The sequence below is a fragment of the Schistocerca cancellata genome, chromosome 3, assembly GCF_023864275.1.
Source record: "Schistocerca cancellata isolate TAMUIC-IGC-003103 chromosome 3, iqSchCanc2.1, whole genome shotgun sequence".
Classification (NCBI taxonomy): Eukaryota; Metazoa; Arthropoda; class Insecta; order Orthoptera; family Acrididae; genus Schistocerca; species Schistocerca cancellata.
Genome location: NC_064628.1, coordinates 186,435,509 through 186,461,421, shown reverse-complemented (window position 1 = coordinate 186,461,421; position 25,913 = coordinate 186,435,509). Strand labels below are relative to the sequence as shown.

The 25,913-nt window shown below is 42.0% G+C and overlaps 1 protein-coding gene across 2 annotated transcripts in view; it reads left to right on the top strand.

Moving 5' to 3' along the window:
• Positions 1–25,913, top strand: part of LOC126174806 (solute carrier family 22 member 7-like) — a 197,761-nt gene that overhangs the window by 16,107 nt on the left and 155,741 nt on the right. The window contains exons 2-3 of one of the 2 annotated variants that reach the window (XM_049921180.1): positions 19,895–20,026; positions 21,741–22,000. In XM_049921180.1, coding sequence (XP_049777137.1) covers positions 20,006–20,026; positions 21,741–22,000 — 281 coding nt within the window. In that variant the 5' untranslated portion in view covers positions 19,895–20,005. The remainder of the gene's footprint in view (positions 1–19,894; positions 20,027–21,740; positions 22,001–25,913) is intronic. The other variant, XM_049921179.1, reaches the window with a different exon arrangement.

Here is a 25,913-nt window from a genome sequence, read left to right as displayed (position 1 = left end):
CTACCTTTAGAATCTGAAAGAGAGTATTCCAGTCAACATTGTCAAAAGCTTTCTCTAAGTCTACAAATGCTAGAAACGTAGGTTTGCCTTTCCTTAATCTTTCTTCTAAGATAAGTCGTAAGGTCAGTATTGCCTCACGTGTTCCAGTATTTCTACGGAATCCAAACTGATCTTCCCCGAGGTCGGCTTCTACTAGTTTTTCCATTCGTCTGTAAAGAATTCGTGTTAGTATTTTGCAGCTGTGGCTTATTAAACTGTTGTTGGTAAAGTCAGAAAATTAACAGCACACACTAAGGTGTACAATCATTGATTCTTCTATTCTGTACCACTTCAACATCTTTGGAATGAGCTGTGTCAGCCACAACTCAGCATGCTTCAGGATAAATTAGCGCTAACTGCACGTTTAATTTATCAGAAATTAGTAGGAAAACTGACCCAACAGTTCAAAAGTTGCAACAGCAGTAAAAGTCCTACACGAAAATAGTTACGTGGCTGAGGTCTTTGGAACGAACAGCACTGAACACCTAAGCAGTGGGCTGCCAGAGTACTGGAGAGCAACACTGAAAGGATGCAAAACGTGAAGTTCGCACACAGAATCAGCTACTCAACTTTCACCCGTGCTCCAACTTCATCCTAGCTATGGACGAACACTTCCTCTCACAAAATTTGCAAAATTCTAAAATATATTTCATAGGTAAGTGTCTCATGTGGAAGATTCAATACCTTTTTGTGCGCTCTAAACACAACAATGTGTTACAGCAGCGAGAGACATGTTATGTTCATCTTTCTCCTGTATATAATAAACTTTCATCCATGGTGTCGAAAACCGACAAGATTAGAAAACAGCATCAATACCTAGATATTTAATATTATATTATTTTTCCATCAGTAATCGAATGCTCGAGGTGTGCTAGAAAACACTAACACTACTGTTTGTTAAACCTGCTTTTAGATTTTCCTATAACTTCGACTTTTTGCAGATAGGCCGTAGAAGTACGTAATTAATGCATTCCTAGCATTAGTACCTGGCTGACACCAAAAAAAAGAACCCGTTAGCAGGCGCTATAGTAAAACGCGACTGGAAACGCAGATTAGGATTTCTCGTCCCGTCGGTAATGAGATTGTTCAGATAGTGTATAAGCTCAGACAGAAGTGCAGAAGGGAACAAGCCACTTACTTTGCAAAGGAACTTTTCTGTTGGTGCTAAGCCGATTCCATTTCTTCATAAATATTTATACAGTTTATGGCAAGAAAATGTCTACGCGTTACAGATTTATTTTGTAACAGATGATGAGACCAGCTAACTAGGTACTGAAGAGAGAGAGAATGTGTGAGTGTTTGTGTGTATGTATATGTGTGTGTGTGTGTGTGTGTGTGTGTGTGTGTGTGTGTGTGTGCATTTGTGATTTAGGGCGCCCAACAGAAAGGTTATGAACACCCTTTGTAACGTTGTTGCTTTAATTTGTTATGAAAGCGGTGCTGATAGACAATAAAAGCGGGTTAAAAGCTGTGAGCTGTCTTGGGAAGTTAACCTTGCATTACTGAGCAACTATTTCACCAAGTATCTAGTCTAGCTTACCAAATTCCCAACCAGACTAACATTAATTATAATCTTTTAATAGTCATACGACAACCGGTGATATGTATATAAAAAAGAGAATTTAAATAAAAAGAAATAAATCAGTTTATATTTGGAAATTTATTTATATTTGGAAATTTATTTTAACATTGATCATTGAAATTTCAGCATATTAAACTCGATTCACAACTAAGCTGGTGCCTTATTTAGGATTGTGAAAATGTGAGATTGTAATCCTACGGAACACATCAAATATGGAGCCAAGATTTGGAGACTCCATACAACACTGCATCCATAAAACAACACACGAAGAACGTTGAAACATATGCAAGAGGAAATTAACCACAACCAACCGATTCAATTTTCACCCAAAGAAGTTACGTTCGTAGCACCATCCTGTCCGTCATATAGTTACCACACACTGGTATATTAAATTCATACTAACTCCCTGTGAAGTCTTCCCGAAAAGAGTACCTGAGGGCTACTTTGATGATTACACCACATGCTTCACGTGGTCAACTTGGTTTACACAAAGAGTGTAACTCCACAATAATTTTGATAATTAAAATAAATTAGATCGAAAAACAATTTACAAAAGAAAAACCTCAAACTGGTTACTATCGTCTTACTATTAACCTGATGGGTCAAACCATTATATGAGCACGTGGTACTGGTCTCACATAGTACACTCCACATGGGTTGAACATAAAGAAAAGTTGCTATATTGAAAAATATTGTCAAGACGAGACGTTATAATATCACGCACATTCGGATTTAATATTTATGATCTTAGTTAGAGTTACTGATCAACACGTGGTTCCACTTTACTCACAAAGTAGTGACAAAGCAACTACCGGAATATATTCTGAACTTCACACTCGAATTACACTGCGCTGCAATTTAAGATAACATCAGATATTTTAGAGCTAAACCTGAAATAAAGGTGATTAAATTTTCAGATAGACTAAACTTAAGAAATCCATTGTCCTACGGACTTAGCAGACACGCGCTTATCTGGAGATCTTACCACTTCATACGCTCGCCACGGACAGACTGACCCGGTCCCTTCCTGAGGGTGGCTCACAAATACAAACGGAAGTGTCCAGAGGGGCAGCTTCCCATACCAACATGACAAGGGACGGACAGGACCATACTAAGGATAGAAACCTCTTTGCTTTTAGAAAGCGTAGCTACCTGTTCCGACGTTGGTCCTACTGTTCTCTAGCAGACAGGCTTATCTGCTACCCTCAAGCATGCAACTAGAAATACATTTGCTCATTCATCCTCTCTCACAGAAGGGAAGGGGGATGACAGTATCTTATCATATACAGTATATAAAAGAAAGCGGATGTAGGTTCCGTATGAGACTGTGTGACATGAATTACATATAAACTGTGTTTTAAAGTGTAGTAGTGTGACAGATCGTTCTTGTTTATGTGTAAAAGTAACACATTTCACTGCTCAGTCTCCTCCCAGATAGTCAGAAACACCACAGTAAATTTAGAAGAGGAATTTATGCCGTAAATGACAACAGATTTAAGAAATTAACATGAAAGGAATCGAACAGAGACCTTTCACCTTGTTAAAATGTGTCTCATCTTCGATCACAACGACTTACCCAGTGATGAAGAATGTGAAAATTTGACACTCTCTCTGCGATAAAATATGTTAGTAAAATTCTAACTGAACTACGGGACAGTGGCTAAAACAATGACTCAGAAAAGTGTGACCGATTAACCACTTACCAAAAAAGTAAGATGAGTCAGTCACTCTGCTAAGTCATTAAAATCTTCTCCCTAAATAGGAATGAAATTAGACTGTCCTGAAAATCTTAAAGGTCTTACTACATTCGCCTTATTGTCATATAAGATAGCTTTTCCTGGTAGCCAAGCACGGTAGCTCAGCGTGTTGTAATATATCACGAAAAAAAAAAAGCGTGTTCCGTCAGAGGATTAGCTGCCCTCTGTAATAAAGAAACTGAGTTAGTAGATCAACAACGAACTTAAAACGGTTTCTTACGACGTCCGCCCCGATCAGATGCAACGACAAAACGAATTTTTTTTTTTTTTTTTTTTTTTTTTTTTTTTTTTTTTTTTTTTTTTTTTTTTTTTAAGAAAGCGGTCTAGGCGCCATGTCACGGTTCGCGCGGCTCCCCGCGTCGGAGGTTCGAGTCCTTCGGCCATGGGCGTGTGTGTTGTCCCTAGCGTAAGTTAAAGTTTAATTAAGTAGTATGTAAGCTTAGGGACCGATGACCTCAGCAGTTTGGTCCCATAAGACCTTACCACAAATTTCCATTTTTTTTCCAGGTAAGATACAGGACAGATCAATTGCTAAACTAATTTCTGCTCACTTTTCTGACTAGGAAATACATTTAATTAGATTTCTCGTACATAAGACTGTGAGCTACAATCACACATTTGAGGTTCTTGCATCCTGAACCGGAAGCCTTGCATCACCGGTCTGAGAACTGTCCAAGGACGAGTAATAAGCATTTCATATCGCCTCAGTGACTGGAAGGAGGTATCCACAACCAAGCAGTTATTTCATCAACCGCAACTTACTGTCCATCGCTTTCAAGAGTTCTTCTTCCCACCAACACATGACCCTGCACCTCAGTAACGACGAATTAGGGTATCGGGGAACAGCACATTAAGGCACTTGACTTATAAAACACACTTTATTGGCTGCTTCACCCGCTAATTAATTTCCCTGACTTCTCTTTTACCTCGTACACAGCAGGACGACACCTCCCTGACCAGCATTCACAAACAGATGATGAAATTCAGGATGTTCTGGATACATTTGCCTACTGAGTATATTCATTGAACAGATTTAAGGGACTTACTTGCATGTCTATACGAACACACACTGTCGATCCACAGCTGTACGAAATAGTTCTAAATTAATTCGCTGACTGCGACTTGCAAGACGTCAGCTGCTTTCTGTATAAATCTACTACTCAATAATGACATGAAAATTTGTGCCGGACTAGGATTCGAAGTCGGATATCGGGCTATCGTGAGCGGTCGCCTTAACCATTTTGGCTAGCCATCCACGCTCCATGGACCAACCCAAACTTCGATATGTCACACTGTATACATCCGTACACCATAGTCCACTAAATCCATCACCTAATATGACGGGCGTTCAGTAAGTAACGCAACACATTTTTTAATTTTTTTTCTGAAAGTAGGTTTGTTTGATTCAGGATTGTAGTCCACCATATTACCCCAATTGCGCCGTCCGGTGCGGCCAAGCGGTTCTAGGCGCTACAGTCTGGAACTGCGCGGCTGCTACGGTCACAGGTTCGAATCGTGCTTAGGGCATGAATGTGTGTGATGTTCTTAGGTTAGTTAGGTTTAAGTAGTTCTAAGTTCTAGAGGACTGATGACCACAGATGTTAAGTCTCGTAGTCCTCAGAGCCATTCGAACCATTTGAAAAAAATGGCTCTGAGCACTATGGGACTTAACTTCTGAGGTCATCAGTCGCCTAGAACTTAGAACTACTTAAATCTAACTAATCTAAGGACATCACACACATCCATGCCCGAGGCAGGATTCGAACCTGCGACCGTAGCGGTCTCGCGGTTCCAGACTGTAGTGCCTAGAACCGCACGGCCACTCCGGCCGGCGACATTGAGACATATGGAGGTTATTGTCGGTCTAGTAAGACTGCGCGAATAGCCGAAGCTTTCAGTCGGCTTATTCCGGCTGTGGTTAACAGACTTTCGGCGTGTGCTGTGCGCTGCATTCTGATGCTGCTCCGCTCACATTAAGTCAAAGCGGCCGTTGCAGTAGCTAGCTGCGGTATTTGAGGCTCTTAAAGGATTCATATTAGAAGCAGAGGTGAGTCAGCCTAATACGAGAGACTGACTGAAATATTTATTTGACCAGAGCGTTCAGATAACGAATTTGTTTGCCATTGAGACATGGATAGAGAAAACTCTTGTAAGTAGGCTGTTTAGGTTTTTATGTTGGTAACGCCATGTAGCGCTCTATATGAAAATCACTGACTATGCTGTGTACAGCCTGTGGCTGGTTTGCATTGTTGGAATTTGCTATTGTAGTGTTGGGCAGTTGGCTGTTAACAGCGCGTGGCGTTTCGGGCTGGTTTGCATTGTTGGAATTTGCTATTGTAGTGTTGGGCAGTTGGCTGTTAACAGCGCGTGGCGTTGCGCAGTTGGAGGCAAGCCGCCATCTCTCTCCCCACATCCACTACTGCTGGCAACGGATTTGGCAAGGTTAATTTGAAGGGGTGGCCAGATGCCCTTCCTGCCGCCACCCCATACCGCCCGGGACATAATCAGTGTACCCCAGCTGTCTGCATCTACTGTAAATCATGAAATAGTGAGAACGTGTTTCAAATGTCACTGAGTCGTGGAACTGAGGTGGAACGTGGGGACCAGTCCCGCATGCACCTAGTGGGATGTGGAAGAGCGCCTAAAAAAAACAGCGCACTGGCCCTCGTCGGGGCTGGCGAGCCTACCCCAGTCCAGGAAGCAGCGCATTAGCGCTCTCGACTGACCTGGCAGGTATGGAGTGGTAATGAGTAATTTTGCAGAAAAGTAGTCTTCTGCTCACAAGCTCCCCGCCTTACTTCAATTAGGCAAATGTCAGTAGATTTACAGAAGCACATGTTTGTAGTTATCGTGCTGTCGTAATGTATGATGGGCAGCCAAGAATTGCGCCTTTTGCGGCGGCACAAAGCACAAAGGCCATGTTCGCTCGGCATGTATGCAACACCGAATGGCGCAGCTGCCGGCCGTCGAAGCTGTGAGGCTGCCGACGTGTCAGCGCTGCCTTCAACCCACGCAGCGGCGACCGCCGGACAGACCGCGTAAGTCTCACGCTCCTGACGCTACCTGGCATGATACTGCTCGTGACAATGAATTAATAGTCAGCGTTGGCGACTCAACATTGGAAACGCAAATGAACAGACAAGAACAAGAAACTAACGTAATCGTTCAGACGAAGCAAATCCCAGAACCGATTACAGTTGAGGCAGTCCAACAAGAAACCATAAAAATTGAAGGCTCACAAGGGCTCTGAACAATTAGCATCCCTCTACGAGAAAAAACAAAGCAAATCATCCACGCACTACACTGTCGGAAGAAAGCTGCAATACCAAGATATAATTAACGTAGGGTAATGAAATTTCGGGAATACATTTTCCTAGGTAACATATTTAAGTGATTAACATTTCAAGATCACAGGTGAATGTAAGAGCGAGGCAAAGAACCGCAAATCAGGAATGCTGGTACTGTAATAATCGATGTAACTGCCAGAAAGTTGAATGCAAGCATGCGAATCTGCGTGAATTGTGTTGCACATGTGCCGGATGTCAGTTTGTTAGATGGAGTTGCACGCCTTTTGCACTTCGTTAGTCGATATAGGGACAATTAATGCTGGTTGTCGATGATCCTAGAGTTGTTTTCTGACGATGCGTCATATGTGCTTGACTGAAGACAGATCTGGTGTCGAAGGCAACCAATCGACACTCTGTTGGGTTACAACAGCAGTATGTGGACGACCGTTACCCTGTTGGAAAACACTCCCTGGAATGCAGCACAACAGGTCGAACCACCCAACTGAGGAACAAATTTGCGGTCAGTGTGCTTGGGATAACCAGTAGAGCTATCCTGCTGTCATATGAAATAGCACCCCAGACCATAACACCAGGTGTAGTTCCAATGTACACTATTGGCCATTAAAGTTGCTACACCACGAAGATGACGTGCTATAGACACGAAATTTAACCAACAGGAATAATATGCTGTGATATGCAAATGATTAGCTTTTCAGAGCATTCACACAAGGTTGGCGGGCGGTGACACAAACAGCAGTTGACCGGCGTTGCCTGGTGAAACGTTGTTGTGATGCCTCGTGGAAGGAGGACAAATGCGTACCATCACGTTTCCGACTTTGATAAAGCTCGGATTGTAGCCTATCGCGATTGTGGTTTATCATATCGCGACACTGCTGCTCGGTTTGGTCGAGATCCAATGACTGTTAGCAGAATATGGAATCGGTGGGTTCAGGATGGTGATACGGAGCGCCGTGCTGGATCCCAACGGCCTCGTATCACTAGCAGTCGAGATGACAGGCATCTTATCCGCATGACTGTAACGGATCGTGCAGCCACGTCTCGATCCCTGAGTCAACAGATGGGGACGTTTGCAAGACAACAACCATCTGCACGAACAGTTCGACGACGTTTGCAGCAGCATGGACTATCAGCTCGGAGACCATGGCTGCGGTTACCCTTGACGCTGCATCACAGACAGGAGCGCCTGCGATGGTGTACTCAATGACGAACCTGGCTGCACGAATGTCAAAACGTCATTTTTTCGGATGAATACAGGTTCTGTTTACAGGATCATGATGGTCGCATCCGTGTTTGGTGACATCGTGTTGAACGCACATTGGAAGCGTGTATTCGTCATCGCCATACTGGCGTATCACCCGGTGTGATAGTATGGGGTGCCATTGGTTACACGTCTCGGTCACCTCTTGTTCCCATTGACGGCACTTTGAACAGTGGACGTTACATTTCAGATGTGTTACGACCCTTGGCTCTACCCTTCATTCAATCCCTGCGAAACCCTACATTTGAGCAGGATAATGCACGACTGCACGTTGCAGGTAATGTACGGTCCTTTCTGGATACAGAAAATGTTCGACTGCTGCCTTGGCCTGCCCATTCTGCAGATCTCCCACCACTTGAAAACGTCTGGTCAGAGGCTGCCGAGCAACTGGCTCGTCACAATACGCCAGTCACTACTCTTGATCAACTGTGGTATCGTGTTGAAGCTGCATGGGCAGCTGTACCTGTACACGCCATCCAAGCTCTGTTTGACTCAATGCCCAGGCGTATCAAGGCCGTTATTACGGCCAGAGGTGGTTGTTCTGGGCACTGATTTCTCAGGTTCTATGCACCAAAATTGCGTGAAAATGTAATCACATGTCAGTTCTAGTATAATATATCTGTCCAATGAATACGCGTTTTTCAGCCGCCTGGAGTGGCCGTGCGGTTAGAGGCGCCATGTCACTGACTGTGCGGCCCCTCCCGCTGGAGGTTTGAGTCCTCCCTCGGGCATGGGTGTGTGTGTTGTTCTTAGCACAGGTTAGTTTAAGTTCAAATGGTTCAAATGGCTCTGAGAACTATGCGACTCAACTTCTGAGGTCATCAGTCGCCTAGAACTTGGAACTAATTAAACCTAACTAACCTAAGGACATCACACACATCCATGCCCGAGGCAGGATTCGAACCTGCGACCGTAGCGGTCACGCGGTTCCAGACTGAAGCGCCTGTAACCGCACGGCCACACCGGCAGTTTAAGTAGTGTGTAAGTCTAGGGATCGATGACCTCTGCAGTTTGGTCCTTAAGAACTCACACCCATTTGAACCCGTTTATCATCTGCATTTCTTCTTGGTGTAGCAATTTTAATGGCCAGTAGTGTATCTAGCATCGAGACAGGTTGGTTGCAGGCCCCCGCTAGCCTCTTTCTAACCAAAAAACGACCGTCACTGGCACCGAGGCGGAACGAGCTTTAATCAGAAAACACAACAGACCTTCACCTTGCCCTCCAATGAGCCAAGCTTGCTACCACTGAAAATGAAAACTGCGGTGTTTTGGAGTCAGTGCAATGTACACTACAGTGTGTCTTGTTCGGGGCTGTCCTTGAAATAAATGATTCGTTACAGTTCGTTGTGTCGCTGTGCTATCAACTGCTGCTCAAATTCCTGCTGCAGATTGAGACTGTAACGAGCTATGTTGTAGGGGTAAGGTGCTAGTGCCCAAATGAAACAGTCTAGTGCACAATACGAATTTATCAGACAAACTCGATATCTTGACAAATTACAGAGACCCGTGATTAAGCAATCTTGAATGATACACGACTTGCAGCCGATCAAAGCTGAATATAATTTAACTGTACTTATTACCCTAAGGTCATCAAGCAAGCTTCATAGATCAACAGTAGCGGCTGCTTTAATCTTTACACCAAGACATACATTCAACTAAATTTAAACAGGATAAAATAATTTGTCAAATAAATGAAAGACCCATTAAGTGAAATTAAACCAACCTTAGAAAAATTAAAAGGATTTAGAAAATCCCACTTGACAGCTGTTCCGAAATTTAAATTAGGCTTGTAGTCACAGAAACTGGTTACATGATAACCAGTAGGAAAGGCTAACTAGTTGAATGAACAATAAAATCAAAATGTCTTAATGAAGAGTATGGAGACGCTCTGTTCTAGTAAGTTTTGGCAGCAATAGCTGCTTGAAGTCTAACAGCTCACAACAAGGACTTATACTCATTAGGTTTTTCATATAACTTAACCAAGACAAATGTTCGAAGAACCTGAAAACTCTTAAACTTTACAGTGATTGGCTCATGTGACAATTTGAAATTACAGTTCGGAACCCAAAATCATGACAAGCCCCTCAACTCTAATTGGTGAGTTAATGCCTCAATTTATTATTTTACACAAATACGTGTTTAATCGGTGGAAGTATCCAACAAAACATATGAAATGGGCACCCGAGGAAGCACCAAGTCTCAGCAGTAATTAATCTTGCGCTCAGAACACAACGAAACTTTTTTTTGATAAAGTAATTAAAACAGTGGATCAACAAATATACCTTTTGTCACACAGGCTAGCAGGCCATGGAACCACTTTTTACGCTCTCCAGGATTCACGCCAGTTAGATAATCAAACATCGACCGCAAGGCAGTGGTCTATCCTAGTGCATCTCAAACAACTTTGCAGTAACTGAATCATCCGAATCATCTGGAATACAATGCTACACTTTGTAAAATGAGAAGGAACAATTTAACACCAAATTGTCTAACACCTAGAGCTTTGTTTCAAATACAGGAACTCTTCAACCTGTTACCTTGTCTGATCATGATTCATACAAAAATCTTTGACTGGCAGACATAATACAGGTCGTGAAATTCAATACCGCGACCCACATAGAAACCATTACCGGGCACACTGTATGCCTACAGCAGAAATAGAGAACATTAAATTTCAGTAGTACAACATACAAATCCTAATACACACAGCGGAAAGTTATATGTGAACTGTCACTGACATATCAGCCCACAAGGTTTTGAAGTAACATCACTACAAGCCAACAAGACCATTTTTAGCGTTAACTAATCTCTCCAGTTAACAGTAAAATTATGTATCTCAGTAGTTACAAAATACAAATCCGACTGCACGCAGTAAAAGGAATCATGTGTAACTGCCACTGGCATAAATCAGCCCACACGTAAGGACAATTTTAAATGTTAACTAATCTCTCCAGTTTACAGGAAATTTATGTATCACAATAATTACAAAATACAAACCCCAATACACACAGTAAAAAAGAATTGTATGAACTGGCACTGATATGAATCAACCCACACGGTAAAGCCAATTTTAAGCGCCAAGTAATCTCTCCAGATAACAAAAAAAAAAATATCTATACAATAATTACAAAAAAAAAACCAAATCCGACCGTTCACCGGATAAAAAAAAAAAAGGTTCAAATGGCTCTGGGCACTATGCGACTTAACATCTACGTTCATCAGTCCCCAAGAACTTAGAACTACTTAAACCTACCTAACCTAAGGACATCACACAACACCCAGTCATCACGAGGCAGAGAAAATCCCTGACCCCGCCGGGAATCGAACCCGGGAACGCGGGTGCGGGAAGCGAGAACGCTACCGCACGACCACGAGCTGCGGGCGCAAAACACTACAACGGGCCTTCACACTGTCTCCAGATGTGAGCTCAACTCAACTCAACTGTGCTCACGCTGCACGAGACACTACATCAGCATTTATGGCAGCTCACGGCCTACTCAACTAGACATTCGATCGACCTGTCCGCCCCAGTAGCTGAGTGGTCAGCGTGACGGATTGCCGTCCTCCGGGCCCGGGTTCGATTCCCGGCTGGGTCGGAGATTTTCTCCGCTCAGGGACTGGGTGTTGTGTTGTGTTCATCATCATTTCATCCCCATCCGGCGTGCAGGTCGCCCAATGTGGCGCCGAATGTAATAAGACCTGCGCCAAGGCGGCCGGACCTGCCCCGCGAGGGGCCTCCCGGCCAATGACGCCAAACGCTCATTTCCATTTCATTTCCATTCGATCGACCAATCTTCTTCGCCTTGGCGGAAAACTTGCGTACATGGCGTACAGATGCAGTTCGATGCCACAGAGCCATATTCTGAAAACAACGGACTTTCCTCTCGGTAGCCATGATGGTGCAAGTCGCGTCTGCCCCAAAAACTATAACGTTTCTTCCAGCAGCTATTTTTGCCTTTTGCTCATTGACATGCAGGATTTGGGTTCGGTGTGTTAATACCATCGAATCGATTGTCATCACTTTGCATACATACTGTACATTTTGATAGGCAAATCTGCCCATTATCACCAAAGTATGTCAGGTGACATATCCTTCTACTTGTTACGATGTATAAAATCTCATGTAAAGTGTGAAACTGATATTCATTCAAGCTGCCACCTTACATATCCTCCTCCTTCCATGTTCAATTTTCCGCTGGATCAATCGACAACTGAGAAATTGATTGAAGTCAGTTCAAAATTGTTCTCAACTGCTGAGTGTAGCAATTGTTGTATATTTATATTGACCAACTCTCCATTTTAATATGGCATAATGAAATAGTTTTTCTTTCAGTCTCTTTTTTGTTATCTTTCAACCGCAATTGATTTAGTATATATTACTGATTTGAGCACTAAAGTAATGTTTTTCTAAAATTGTACATGTTTTTCCTAGTTTTCTGATTTAATACAATTATTTAAGTAATATGAAGCCTTTTCTTTCTATTCTATGATTGTCTCTCTTTTAATATAAATTTAAACAAGTTAGAGATTCTTTATAAATTAACACCATTCTTTTTTTTTTTTTTTTTTTTGCATCAAGATTTACGTTAAATGGTGTAGAGGTGTACTGAAGATGAGGAACACTTCATTTTAAATTATCCTCCCCTTTTTCAGTACTTGTGTTTTATTCTCATACTTAATTTTTTTTATGCAATGTGGCTCACTGAAGTCGTCATTCTCATCTTCATGTGCCTCGATGTGTCTCGTCTGAGCATGAAATGGAAGTCGGCAGAGAGAAAGATTGCAGAAGGTTTGAGTGTATTGTGAATGCTTGATTGCCTTTGTTCCATTCTGCATGTACCCATGACAAAATTATATTATAGATCTATAATTAGCAGCATAAAAACTTATATTCTTCGTCAATCCTCGAATCTTTATGCCAATCCATCGTTAGTTAATCTGCCTCCTGTTTTATATACGAATAGTCATCTCCCATCTCTCGGTGTGTTCATTTGAAAGTGTTGCAATTTGCCATAAGGAATATCGGACATTTGTACTGCTGGAACAATTAAAATTCGATTATTTGTAGTTAGGTAGATGCAATAATGGTCTTATATGGAATGGTATTTAGAAAGGTTTCTTCCTAATCTTCTGCATTGAATCTTCTTTTCTTGTTGCATATTGCTGTCCTCTCACTTGTGCCTTCGTTCTTCTCTGGACCGGGAATTGGGATTTAAGACCTGCTTAACCTCGTTGTTGTATAATCCATTCTTATGTTATTTTCTTTCAAATCGTTGTGTATCCTTTATTGTGTCAGGTTGTTCATCTGGATAGATTGGACAGTCTTCCATCGTTCTCTTGCTTACTCCCATGAGTGTTCAGGGAATGTTTCGCAGTCACTGGCTTCCGTATGGTATGATGATAGTTTCAGCCGTTCTGTATCTTGGGTTACAGATATGCACCTCTTCTTTTTCCGGTGAATTCAAACATTTGTTCGTCCTTTATGTAACATGTCTGCCCCCATTCCGGTTTGGTGGACGTCCCTCATATCTCCTTATGCTAAGGATCTAGCACTTTAGCAAAACTGTTGTTCTGAAGATCCCATGTGACTTTCACATGAATAAAGATTTTTTTTTAACTACACGTACATCATATTATAAAATCTCCGCACCTTGACTCCGACTCCAGCTTATTTTTCTCGGCAGTCTCTTCTTTTCGGCATAAGCCGTAACAGAACTTTGAAATACAATATATCTCTTTTTTTCTTTCCAAATCTGTCTCCGCTGTCCTACTGGTGTCGCGCGGTGTAACCGAGCGGTCTGGGGTATCTTATTACCACGGTCCGCGCGACTTCCCGCGTCGGAGGCTCGATTCCTCCCTCGGGCATGGATGTGTGTGACGTCCTTAGCGTAAGCTAGTTTAAGTTAAATTAAGCAGTGTGTAAGCTTAGGGACTGATGACCTCAGCGGTTTGGTCCCATAAGACATTACCACAAATTTCCATTTTTGTCCTACTGAATTGTTCTAGAACTTGTACTTTTCTTAATTATAGTTACCTCTTTCTCCTTCTTCTAAACAGTAGACTTTCATATTACTTCCTCCCCCTGTCTTACTCTTTCTTATTGAAATCATCCCTGTGTTCAGCTCACTTCCCTCTGTCTGCATCCTTCCAAGAAATAACATGGTTCGCACTTTCCTTAATACTTCAATTCTATCTCTCAATTTTTATCTCCTATCATTCTTTTATATATATTTCCCACACATCTCCGTTTAATATCAACTTGTGGTAACTTCCACAAATCATAAATGCTTCTCATTTTCCTCCAAAATATCTCCTCAACTACATGTGTCCACCGTCTGCGACGGAACAAGCCACAAATGAAAATTTCCTTCTTACCTAAGTCTTTACACACTTATTTTCTTGGCTTCCTTTCATCTACAAAAAATCAACTTCTTTCTATTTTACACCACATTTTAAGAGAGAATCTACTACTATTTCGTCAAATTATCCACATGGTAATCTTTCTGTTCCTCCTTTCTTTCTGCTTATCCTTCATAACACATTTCTTCTCCAGAAGAGTTACTTTAGTTCTTACTTTATCGTTCTTCCTTCACAACTATCTTCTTGATATATTGAGAAATTTAACTAATTTATTTTAATAAGTACAAATTAATTTTTTTTTATTTGTATGCATTTTCTTAGCTTCCCTACTCTTTGACTTCTAGATTTTGCTCATATTGGAATCTGGATATTTGATACATGTAATTTTTCTAGTGGAGTTAATATTTACTGTTTTACCCTTTATACACTTTCAAGTGATTCACATGGTGCAAGCCCAATGATTTTTCTGCTTTTGGGTTAATCAATTTGACTTCATTATCATGAACTATTTTACTTAGTTCCATAGGGCGTTTATATACCGAAAAGGATTTATAGCTTTGATGTTTTTTCTTCCTAGAGAGATGGTGGGTTTCCACAAGTACTTTTCGTTCTAGTGAAAACACTGGTGAGGTAGCCGTTTTCTCTGCTCGGTTCTTTCTATTTAACACTGCAGCCTTCAAATTGCTCAGTGCCAATTGTACTAGATGTTGATGTTGTACTCTGGGTACTGGTGGGAATGTAACTATTTTCCGGATAAGTCCCTGTCCTATAAACATTATCTGACTTGTGTATCAATATTGGTATTGCCAATGGTGCATTATCCTCTTGGTATACCATTCCTCTCTCGGTTTCGTATAAATGAACTACATCAAAAAATGGTTCAAATGGCTCTGAGCACTATGGGACTTAACATCTATGGTCATCAGTCCCCTAGAACTTAGAACTACTTAAACCTAACTAACCTAAGGACATCACACAACACCCAGTCATCACGAGGTAGAGAAAATCCCTGACCCCGCCGGGAATCGAACCCGGGAACCCGGGCGTGGGAAGCGAGAACGCTACCGCACGACCACGAGCTGCGGACATGAACTACATCCTCCACAATTTGGTCATCATCAGTTTTTGTACAGTTGCCTACATTAACTGTTAACAACATCGTACGATTCCCAGTCAATTGTCTCTCAGCATGCTACTTCAGAATCTTGTTGACCAAAGCTAAGTCTATTTACAAATGGTCCAAATGGCTCTGAGCACTATGGAACTTAACATCTGAGGTCATAAGTCCCCTAGAACTTAGAACTATTTAAACCTAACTAACCTAAGGACATCACACACATCCATGCCCGAGGCAGGATTGGAACCTACGACCGTAGCGGTCACGGGGTTCCAGACTGTAGAGCCTAGAACCGCACGACCACACCGGCTGCCTAAGTCTATTTACATATTTAATTATAAAATCAACTTCATTTGGCGACTGAATCTCTTGTGACTGGTATGCGTACCACTCATCTCGTCAATTCTGTTTCTTACCAGGGTTTGGTGGCCTCAACTCGACTCCCTGTACCGGTTCATCTCGCCTGTATTGTCTTGCAGAAGTCTGATTCTCCCGACCTTTCTGCGTTCTAGGCATTGTAGTTCCACCCGAATAATTTGGGTTTTGTAGTGGAAAACCTCTAAACCTTCTTGCTTCGTTTGCATGGCGATCATATGACGAATTATTGTTACTACCATAATTTCTGGAACCAAAGCCATTATTGTAATTCCGCGGCTCATTAAAACCACAGTTATTGTTTGACCTCTGTGAGTTGCCGAAACCATAGGTATTATTATCCCATGGACGATTACTATTCTTCCCAAAACGATTACCTTTCCCAATATCACCATTGCCATTGTAAGCACTATTAAAGCCAATCGGTTGCTATTATTCCCCCTACCATTGGTTCCTCTCAGTGCACGTTGTTTCTTCACGTCATCTTCACTGAAGATGAATTTAGGTTCTCTTAACATCCCTTTAAATGCATATATATTATCTCCAGCTCTGCTAACCAACGACTGCTGACAACGCGAGGGTAACTTCATTGTGCGCACGCATATCAGTTCCCAATCACTGTATGGATTGTCTAAACACTGATTCTTCTTCGTCATTTCTTCAAAAATCTAACTGGCTTCTTTTCTACCGAATTTTCAAATGACGCCTTCTGTAACAATTCATATTTAATTCTATTTTGGGTTTCCACGGAGCAGTATCGCTCCAAGAATGCAGACTTAAATTGTTCATACGACTGACAGTTTGCGGCGACTCTTCGCATCGTTTCCGCTGGTGCGCCTTCCATGTGACCACAAATGAAATCAAGTTTATGGCTAACAAGGGAACCTCCCCATCGCGCACCCCTCAGATTTAGTTATAAGTTGGCACAGTGGACAGGCCTTGAAAAACTGAACACAGAACAATCGAGAAAACAGGAAGAAGTTGTGTGGAACTATAAAAAAATAAGCAAAATATACAAACTGAATAGTCCATGCAGAAAATAGGCAACATCAAGGATCATGAGTAACAAGCAGCGCCGTGGTCCCGTGGTTAGCGTGCGTAGTTGTTGAACGAGAGGTCCTTGGTTCAAGTTTTATCTCGAGTAAAAATTTTACTTTCTTTATTTTCGCAAAGTTTTGATCTGTCCGTTCGTTCATTGACGTCTCTGTTCACTGTAATAAATTTAGTGTCTGTGTTTTGCGACCGCACCGCAGAACCGTGCGATTAGTAGACAAAAGGACGTGCCTCTCCAATGGGAACCGAAAACATTTGATCGCAAGGTCATAGGTCAACTGATTCCTCCACAGGAAAACACGTCTGATATATTCTATACGACACTGGTCACGGCATGTGCGTCTCATGACAGGAATATGTTTTTTTTTTTTTTGTGGTTTTAGGGCGCAAAACTGCTAGGGTCATTAGCGACCGAGTACAGGAATATGTTGTCGACCCACCTAACTTGTACACCCACCTAACTTGTACACTTGGCGAATGGGTAAAAAGATTCTTCTACCTTGCCCGATTTAGGTTTTCTTGTAGATGTGATAATCACTCCCAAAAAAGTGATGAAAACATAAGAGTTTGTCACATAAACTGAAAATAAAAAATTAAACTTCTCACTCGAGGGAAGACTGGAACCGAGGACCTCTCGTTCCAGAGCTGCTCACGCTAACCACGGGACCACGGCACTCCTGCGCTCATGTTCTACTTGATATTGCATATCTTCCACATGGACTACTCAGTTTGTATATTTTGCTTATTTTTTCATAGTTCCACACAACTTCTTCCTGTTCTCTCTATTGATCTGTGTTCAGTTTTTCAAGGCCTATCCACTGTGCCAACTTATAACTAAATCTGAGGGGGGTGCGATGGGGAGGTTCCCTTGTAAGTGACCAATGTTCTGGTAAACCGATTTGGAACTGATGTATAAACCTGCGGGGGTGCAAGACGTTCCCGTTTTCTTTGTAATGTTGAAAATTTCTGACTGTCAAACTGTGATCATTGTCAAATTTTTCTATTGCACCATATGGCGTTTGTGTTTTCGCAACATTTTCCGTTCCCTCCAATTGCGTCCTGTTTTCCTTTATTCTTACTATCGCATTTGGATCCTGAGACGACATATTTGAGTCCCATCTAGCATCGCATCTACTTAGGGAGTTGCAATTATCTAAACCATACCTTTCCTCGTGTATCGGACTGGAAGATATGGTTAAATTTCCCGTTACTGGATCAGTGTTTTGTCTTTGTACTTGCTTCATATTGACCAGCGGTATATGACCTGTTGTACCGTAACTCGAAAATTGAGAATTTGGTATGTGTGGCGCAGTAAACTGCTCTGTTATCGCGTCGTTCACGTACGTTCGGAGGGTCGGCTGCCGGTCTGTTGATATGCGCGCAGTTACCGCTTCACGCATCTTTGTCTGCTGTGAACACACAGTACCTGCTTCGCTCTCCTCTCTCAGCTGTACTTCTACCATTTGCTTATGTTTCTGATCGGAAAATACTGACTCAACATCTTGTGGACATACAGATGGAATCTCATAACCTTTCCGGGTCTGATACGGTCCGGTGTCAACTGACACGAAAGACTGCATAACGGACTTGGTTATCTCTGGATTTTTTTCCACCACTATGTCATATGATACTGTCGATTCCGTCGCCTCACCATTTTTTCTGCACGGTTCTCAATACACTGCTTCAGTTCTGTACGTATCTTTTCATACTGCTGCTTATTTTTCGAGACGATGTTTACAATGCATCTATCGAATCTTTTTAACGCCGCTCGCGTGGCACGTTTTCTGACATTGAGTTCTTCCACGATTTGTTGCGCCTTACCAGACGCCTTACGTGCTAAGTTATCAACTCTTTGGTTGATATTAGACACTGCATCCTGCACCTGGTCAATGTCAGTACTCATCTTTTTCTGATCGGCCATAAGCGATTGAATTAGTTCGCGCTAGTCTCTCGCATCTTTCCGGATTTCAGTAAACTGTTCATTAACGTTTTTGTGAACTTTTCCATTGGTTTCAAATTTGAGATCATTTATAGAAACATTTGTTTCTGTTTTTAAGTCTTCTAACCCTGCATTTGTTTCTGTTTTTAAGTCTTCTAACTATGCGTTAGTTGGCTTGACATCTACAGTGAGTTGCTTCAACATTGCGAATACACTATCAGACTCTTCGCTATCGTCCTTTGTCTCCATTTCGTGTAAACTTTGCCTTTCGCGTCTTTCATGTGACTTCGCACCGACTTCTGTGCATAGTGCTAACGCACTTACACACATTCTTTCCGTAGGAAACTATCCCGTTTGATTCAGAATTACAACATTTGGCTCAACGTACCGAAGTTGCACGTCCTCTGATTCTGTTTCTGAACCACTAGATCCGTCATCTGTTCGGTTTTATGCGGTCGCAACCTGATATTCCAATCGCGAAATTGCCACCATTCCCTCTGCATTGTCACTTCGTTCGGTTTCGTGATTTGCATTCGATACGTTTTGTTGTACGTCATTTTCTATCCTGTCAAGTTCAAGTTGCCCTGTATGCGATGATCTACGCCCGTCCGCCATCTCAGACCTCTGCCTCTCACGATTTGCGCGATCCTGGGATCTAGTCAACATGAAGTTGTATGACCTGACACGTATCCAAATTATCATAGACAGCCTTTTATGCCATTAAGACATCATTAGCAACGCCGTTCACAGTTTGTTGGGTAGTCAAACCAACTCAACAAAGCCGTGAATAAATTCGCGCGCGCCAGAAAGGTCATGCTCAAACTACTTTTACTCAAAACACAAAAAAATTTTCTTTACTGTTACCACTTCTGCCTCTAAGCTGGTCGTAGATTGTGTTTCAAAAGTGAACAGCATAGAGTCAGAAGTGATGACACTTTTTGCAGAACCTGACCATCATTTTGCACGTACAGTGCAAGCTGTTACTGATTTGTTTGACTGATGGGGCTGCTAAATGCTATACCACCTACTGCACTCCCTGACTTAAGCCCTCGTGAGTTCAACTCGATTTCTAAACTGAAGGAAACACTTCATGGCATTCGCTTCAGAACTGCTACGAATTCGTCGGGCAATAGACCGCGCCGTTCGAACTGTCAACACAACTGGCACTACTAAGAGTATCCTACGACTTCCACGTCGCTGGCAACGGGCTATACACAATGCTGGCGACTACTTTGAAGGTCAGTAAAATTTTGAAACACCTATTTATTTTGTACGAGCTGTACATAAGTAGTTGCCACTATTAAAGTTACACCCCCGTATGTTCAAAGCATTTGCTACCTCAGTTCTCCGACACATCTCAATTTCTTCTTACAACACCTGCAATATAACTTCTAGTGTATGTTATTGTAATATCAGTAGTTTGTTTTTCTTCTAATTACGAAGAACTCCATCAAATTAAAAAGTAATAGAGAGCTGCATGCCTTATACAATATGTCTACTTAAGTATTAAGACTTAAAGTATTTGGAAAATATTTCAATCTTAAAATCAAGAACTCTCCAAAATTGTTCCACTACAAGTCCCTGCAAGATAAGTACATGATTAAATAGTATCATCTTCGCTTCTGTTGAAACATGTGTTGCTCACGTATGTTTAACATTAAAAAATCAGTACATGGCCTTGGTCTGTTAATTGCGTGTTTACTTCATTGCGGGATTTCTCGTTTCGTCTCCAGCTGAGCGAATAACTACTCGCAGCTCAGAAACAATATTGGAGAGAAATGTGATCATTACATGTACATAAACTTGCTCAGCTTAGAAGCGTAGCTTGATCGCAAATAGAAGTAAACGAAATATTGAAAAGTTGCAAAAATGAAAAAGAACGCAGTAAAGTTGTGAAACACAAATGAATAACACGTTACATCAGATGCATCGACAAAGGGTCCAAGCGAATAGGGCAGACTCAGAAGAATTGAACATTCTCGAGACCACGTCTAAGAAGGGGGTGAGAAAGTTGCAACACCGTCGTAAAGGTGAGACATTGGAGATGGCGAACTGGGAGACGTGTCTGCTGGTACAGCGGTGATGACGACGGATACAGACATGGATGTCGAACTGCCTGCCTAGAGCCAAAGAGAAAGAGTACTCAAGACGTTCCGAGAAAGTGGGGTAATAATATGGGTAGCGAATTGTAACAACCGGCGAATGTGTCTGATCATTCTATGCACTTGATGCACCTAGAAAACCACTGTACGCCATGCAAATGAGCGACAGGCTACTTCAGACACCGAATACGGCCATAAAATTATTTGTGTGATCTCTAGTAGTTTCTACGGGATTTGACGGTGGAAACTGCGACAACAATGGAATAATTCGGTACGTTATTTGCCGGATCAAATGTGGGTCAATTCACCATCCGTAATAAATGTTACCGGGAATTCAAGATGATTACCATACCGTTTGTTGAGCAGTCTTGCGATTCTACTGAAGCCAAGACACAAATAATTATATAACATGAAGTCAGAAAGCGAAATTAGCTTACAGATGTTCCACTTGGGTGTTTTCGGAATCTTCGAAGAAGATCGAATCAATTGCGCAAAATTTCACTTCTAAATCAAGAACGATGTAGCTGAAATATCCACTCCCAGTAGCATTTGTTTTAGTTCAATATTCTCAAAAAGTGTACACCTGATTTATAATTCTTTTCATATTATTACGCAGTATTCAACGAAATCAGTTTAAAACTCACGTAATTCAAATTTTGTAATTCAATATCATCTTTATCATAAATGTATGGTGACGCAGGGAATTTTACTTCTTTTCACATTTTGATAAATACTTCTAGATGGTTTCAAGTAAAGTTAGTGTCACCGATATTACCCACCCACGATTTTTCAGTCAATAGGTAGGTTTGTTACCGAGATGTGCAGTTGATAATACCTTCTTCGATTACAGGCTGTCCAGCAGACTGCCGAACACCATCAAGATCTAATGGTTGTACCAGCTTTTGAGGACATCCTGGACGCCATCGGCTCTAGAGGAAAATTCCAGAAGAGATTAAACATTGTTTTCAATTGCTTTGGTCCAATCATCAACATCCTGAGTGTCCACACGTACAATTTTGCTATGCAGACTCCCGACCACTGGTGTCACGTTCCAGGCAGAGAGCACACCAACTTTACACTTTATGAGTGGAAGAGCGTCACTATCCCCAAGTAAGACTTGTATTTAATGAATTACAAACTGACAGCATCCTGTCTTTGCTGTAGCTGAGACAATATTCTCTTTTAAAAATATCAAAGTTACATCAAATTTTGTCGATCTTTTTGAGAGAAATAATATGGAAAACTGTAAGCATTTACTACACTAACATTGTGACATTACGAAGAACAACTGGCAAATGTCAGTAAGACATCTGAATTGACTAAAGGGAAGCATCTGAGAGTGTAACTTTCTGCATAGGTCAAATAGAAGAGAACGAAAGATTTTTTTATTGTTTTCGTCCACACACTAATTTCACCTATGGTGAGTTGGTAAGAACTCACTTTGCTCTCAACAACCATTTCTCTCTCTCTCTCTCTCTCTCTCTCTCTCTCTCTCTCTCTCTCTCCCTCTCTCTGGCTCTCTTTTTCTCTACCTCTCTTTTGCGTATTCATTTGCGGTTTCTCCCTATCCTTCGCCCGATATGTTCGCACTATCAGGATCCATCACATCATTCTCTTAATTTAGGGTTTGGATGAAATTTCCTTATAAGTTCTACTAACAGAAGAACAGCTAGGTACTTTCTCACTCCAACAATGAATTCAGATGCTTCAAATATGTTTCGAAATATTTCTACATTTCTTTGTACGGAAATTAACAAATCACGTAAATTTCACAAACCGAAATACGTATCAGCAGTAGTATAATGAGATAAAAGCGAACACTGTCTAAACGTCTCCATAAGTCCATCTTTGTACAAGACGGTTGAGAAAAGTAATTTATTTATTCGACCAGTTTCGACGTTTCTCTACGCCATCTTGAAGACCCCTGTAGTAAAGACAACAACAACAATGACTGATCACTGTTATTGTCTTCGTTCACTTGAGCTTAGGCAGATTTCACGAGGTGAAGCATAATAAAAGATAGCCATGGATTTACTAAGAAAGAAAGTTAAATAGTGGAAATTGGCAAGGCTCTTACAATAAAATGTGATATACAAATCTCATATTGTGTCCTCTAATCTTAGCAACGAATCTACTGGACTGTCCCATTACCTGGTATGGTGTATCAACTCCCTAAATGAAATGACAGGGCAAAGATAATGATTGAAATTTGAAGTGAAATACGTAGTATAAGTTAGTATGAAAGACAGGAAGAGGGTAAAAATAAATTAACCGACAGAATAAGTAAAATATGTAAGGTAAAATGCTCTAGTACTTAATCATGGAGCCAGAGAAACAATTAAAAGTACAGTACATGAAGGTGATTACGTAATTATGTGTTATGGATTAGCGATTAGTTATGAAGCCAAATAAAAAAATAAAAAGCAAAATACATGATGGTGATTACATAATCATGCATTATTATGGATTGGAAGGAAGGAAAAAAGATTTTGGCGTCCCGCCGACAACAAAGTTATTAAAGGCAGAGCAAAAGCTCAGATTAGGAAAGGATAGGGAAGGAAATAGGCTCTGCCCTTTCGAAAGAACAGTCCCGGCTTTTGCCTCAAGCGATTTAGAGAAACCACGAAAAACCTAAATCTGAATGGCTGTATGGATATTCGAACCATCGTCCTTCCGAAAGCAAGTCCAATGTGTTGAGCACTGTGTCACCTTGCTCGGTACTCTAAGGAATGAATGAAATCACACGACCACGAAGAGATTAATAATTTCGAAAACGAAGTAACGATCGCTGCACCCGTACTTCGTTTGCTAAGCGTACCATATACCAGAAGAGTGAAAAACAACGTAATACAATACTTTTAAAACAGGGAAAGGAGCAAGACGCATAACTATCGCGAGAAACGAGCAGCTGAAGACAGATGGATGCTACGTTCGATACGGAGAGCTCCTCCCCCGCAAATGGGAAGTGCATCAAATCGGCCTTTGCGCTAGAGCAAGCGTCTAAGGTCTCGTTCTGCAGCTGTCACACGACAAAAAAATGTGAGAAGTACAATGCGTAGCCTAACTGAAAGTATTTAGTCGGTTCCTGTGTATCCTGCCGTATCAGGACACGGCGCACAGTCACCGAGAGGTAGGGGAATAAGACAACAAATAAGTTCAAGGGACAAAATTGAGTAACCAGTTACAATACTCAATGCTCGCTTTGGAGGGCAGTAGATGGTGCAGAACTGGCCCCAGCGGGCCATGTGAGTCTCCACCGAGCACATAAGTCATGAGAGTGAAGTAATGTAAATATGGTCGTCGTTTTAGTGCAAGGAACGTAGTAAGATGGGACACCGCGGAGGTCTGACAGTATGGCGGAAAAAAAGCTAATGTGCTTGATCCTTCCCAAGACATTATCGTGAAACAATTTTCTCCGTTTGTTTTTTATCAGTTAGACTGTCCAATGTGTCTACACGAATTGGTGTGCCCCTCCCAGCTAAATAACATGGCATAACAACAGTGTAGTTGAAGATATCCTAAATGAAAGGGGCAGAAGACCAATGTTACACCTTGTCTGTGACTTTAGGATGCAGACCCGACAAAGGACATTTGGAATCGGGTGCCTCAAAAATAGCTATTTCTCACAGCTATACATGAAGCTTTGCGTCTTCAATGATCCAAACAACAAAGAAGCTGGATTTTGGTTGACTGTGGGCGTGTAGTGTGGTCCAACAAGTAGCGGTACTGCCTCCTTTCAAATGATGCAATGCGTCCAATGTACCAACGGCCCAAAAAGGCATTTCACCCGCACTCTGTGGAAGGTGTAGTTGAGGATAGAGACGATTCTGTGATGTTTTGGGTATGTTTCTCGTACTGTGACTCGAGCCCACTCATTTACATTTCCGTGAATACGAACCAAGAGGTTTATATGAACATTATTGCTGGTCAAGCGTTGGCCTTTCTTCTAGGTGTTCATGATGAGTAACGAGTGGGCACTCGTGACTTCCAAGATGACAATGATGAGTAACGAGTGGGCACTCGTGACTTCCAAGATGACAACACCCATGTTCAGATGGCCGCATACATATGTTCCTGGTTTAACGAGCACAACGATTGCTCCGCTAAGTTAATCTTGATCCCGTAGAAAATGTCTGTGACTGTGTGGAGCAGCAGATGAGACGCAGCAGTGAATTTCCCGATAATTTAGTAGCTCTGTGGGAGTCAGTGAGTGGTTTCAGCCAGATATGGTATGCCTGGAGAATCGTTCTTCTGTGCCTCTTCGTCGTCGAGTTGAAGCCATGATCATTGCTAGAGGTGGTGTTTCAGGGAACTAACGTGATGTCTCGTGGCTACTTTTTTTGTCCAATGTGTCTAGTATCTTTCCACTGGCGATAGATACAGTTATCATCGTTTTCAGTGTTATAGTACACGGTTCAGTCACATTAATGTGACCGCCGCCTATGTTCGACGTCGACGTACGTAATCGCTCACAGACGCCAGATGCCATCGCGGGCAGTGGAGGGTATGTAAAGCGAGTCTGAGGAACTCAGAAAATAGTGCAGTCATCGTCGTAATACGGAAACGGAGCGATTTGTCTGACGTCAAGGGCATGATCGTTACCTTTCGGGTCAACGGTGGAAGCATTTCCGAAATGGCTAAGTTTGTAAACTGTTTGCGTGCCGCCGAGATTTAAGTACATCACGCATGGTATAGAGGCGCGATCCAGTACCGACTCAGGGGTAAGTGTGGTGCACCATGGGCCATAGATGACAGGGATAATCGACAGCTGCAGAGATGAGTACAGGCAAATAGACGTGCAACTGTAGAGCACCTGACTGTCCAGATGAACCAAGGGGTAGCCAATAGTGCCTTCCGTTCACCGAACACTGCTGCTCATGCACCCGCCGTGACTGCTGCTCATCAGTGACGAATGCTGGAATTTGAACGCTACTACCGCTACCGGCCCTCCAGTGAGTGCTGAGAGATGGCCTTCTCAGATCTCATGTTTTATGCTCCGCCAGACATGTGGACATTGTCGTGT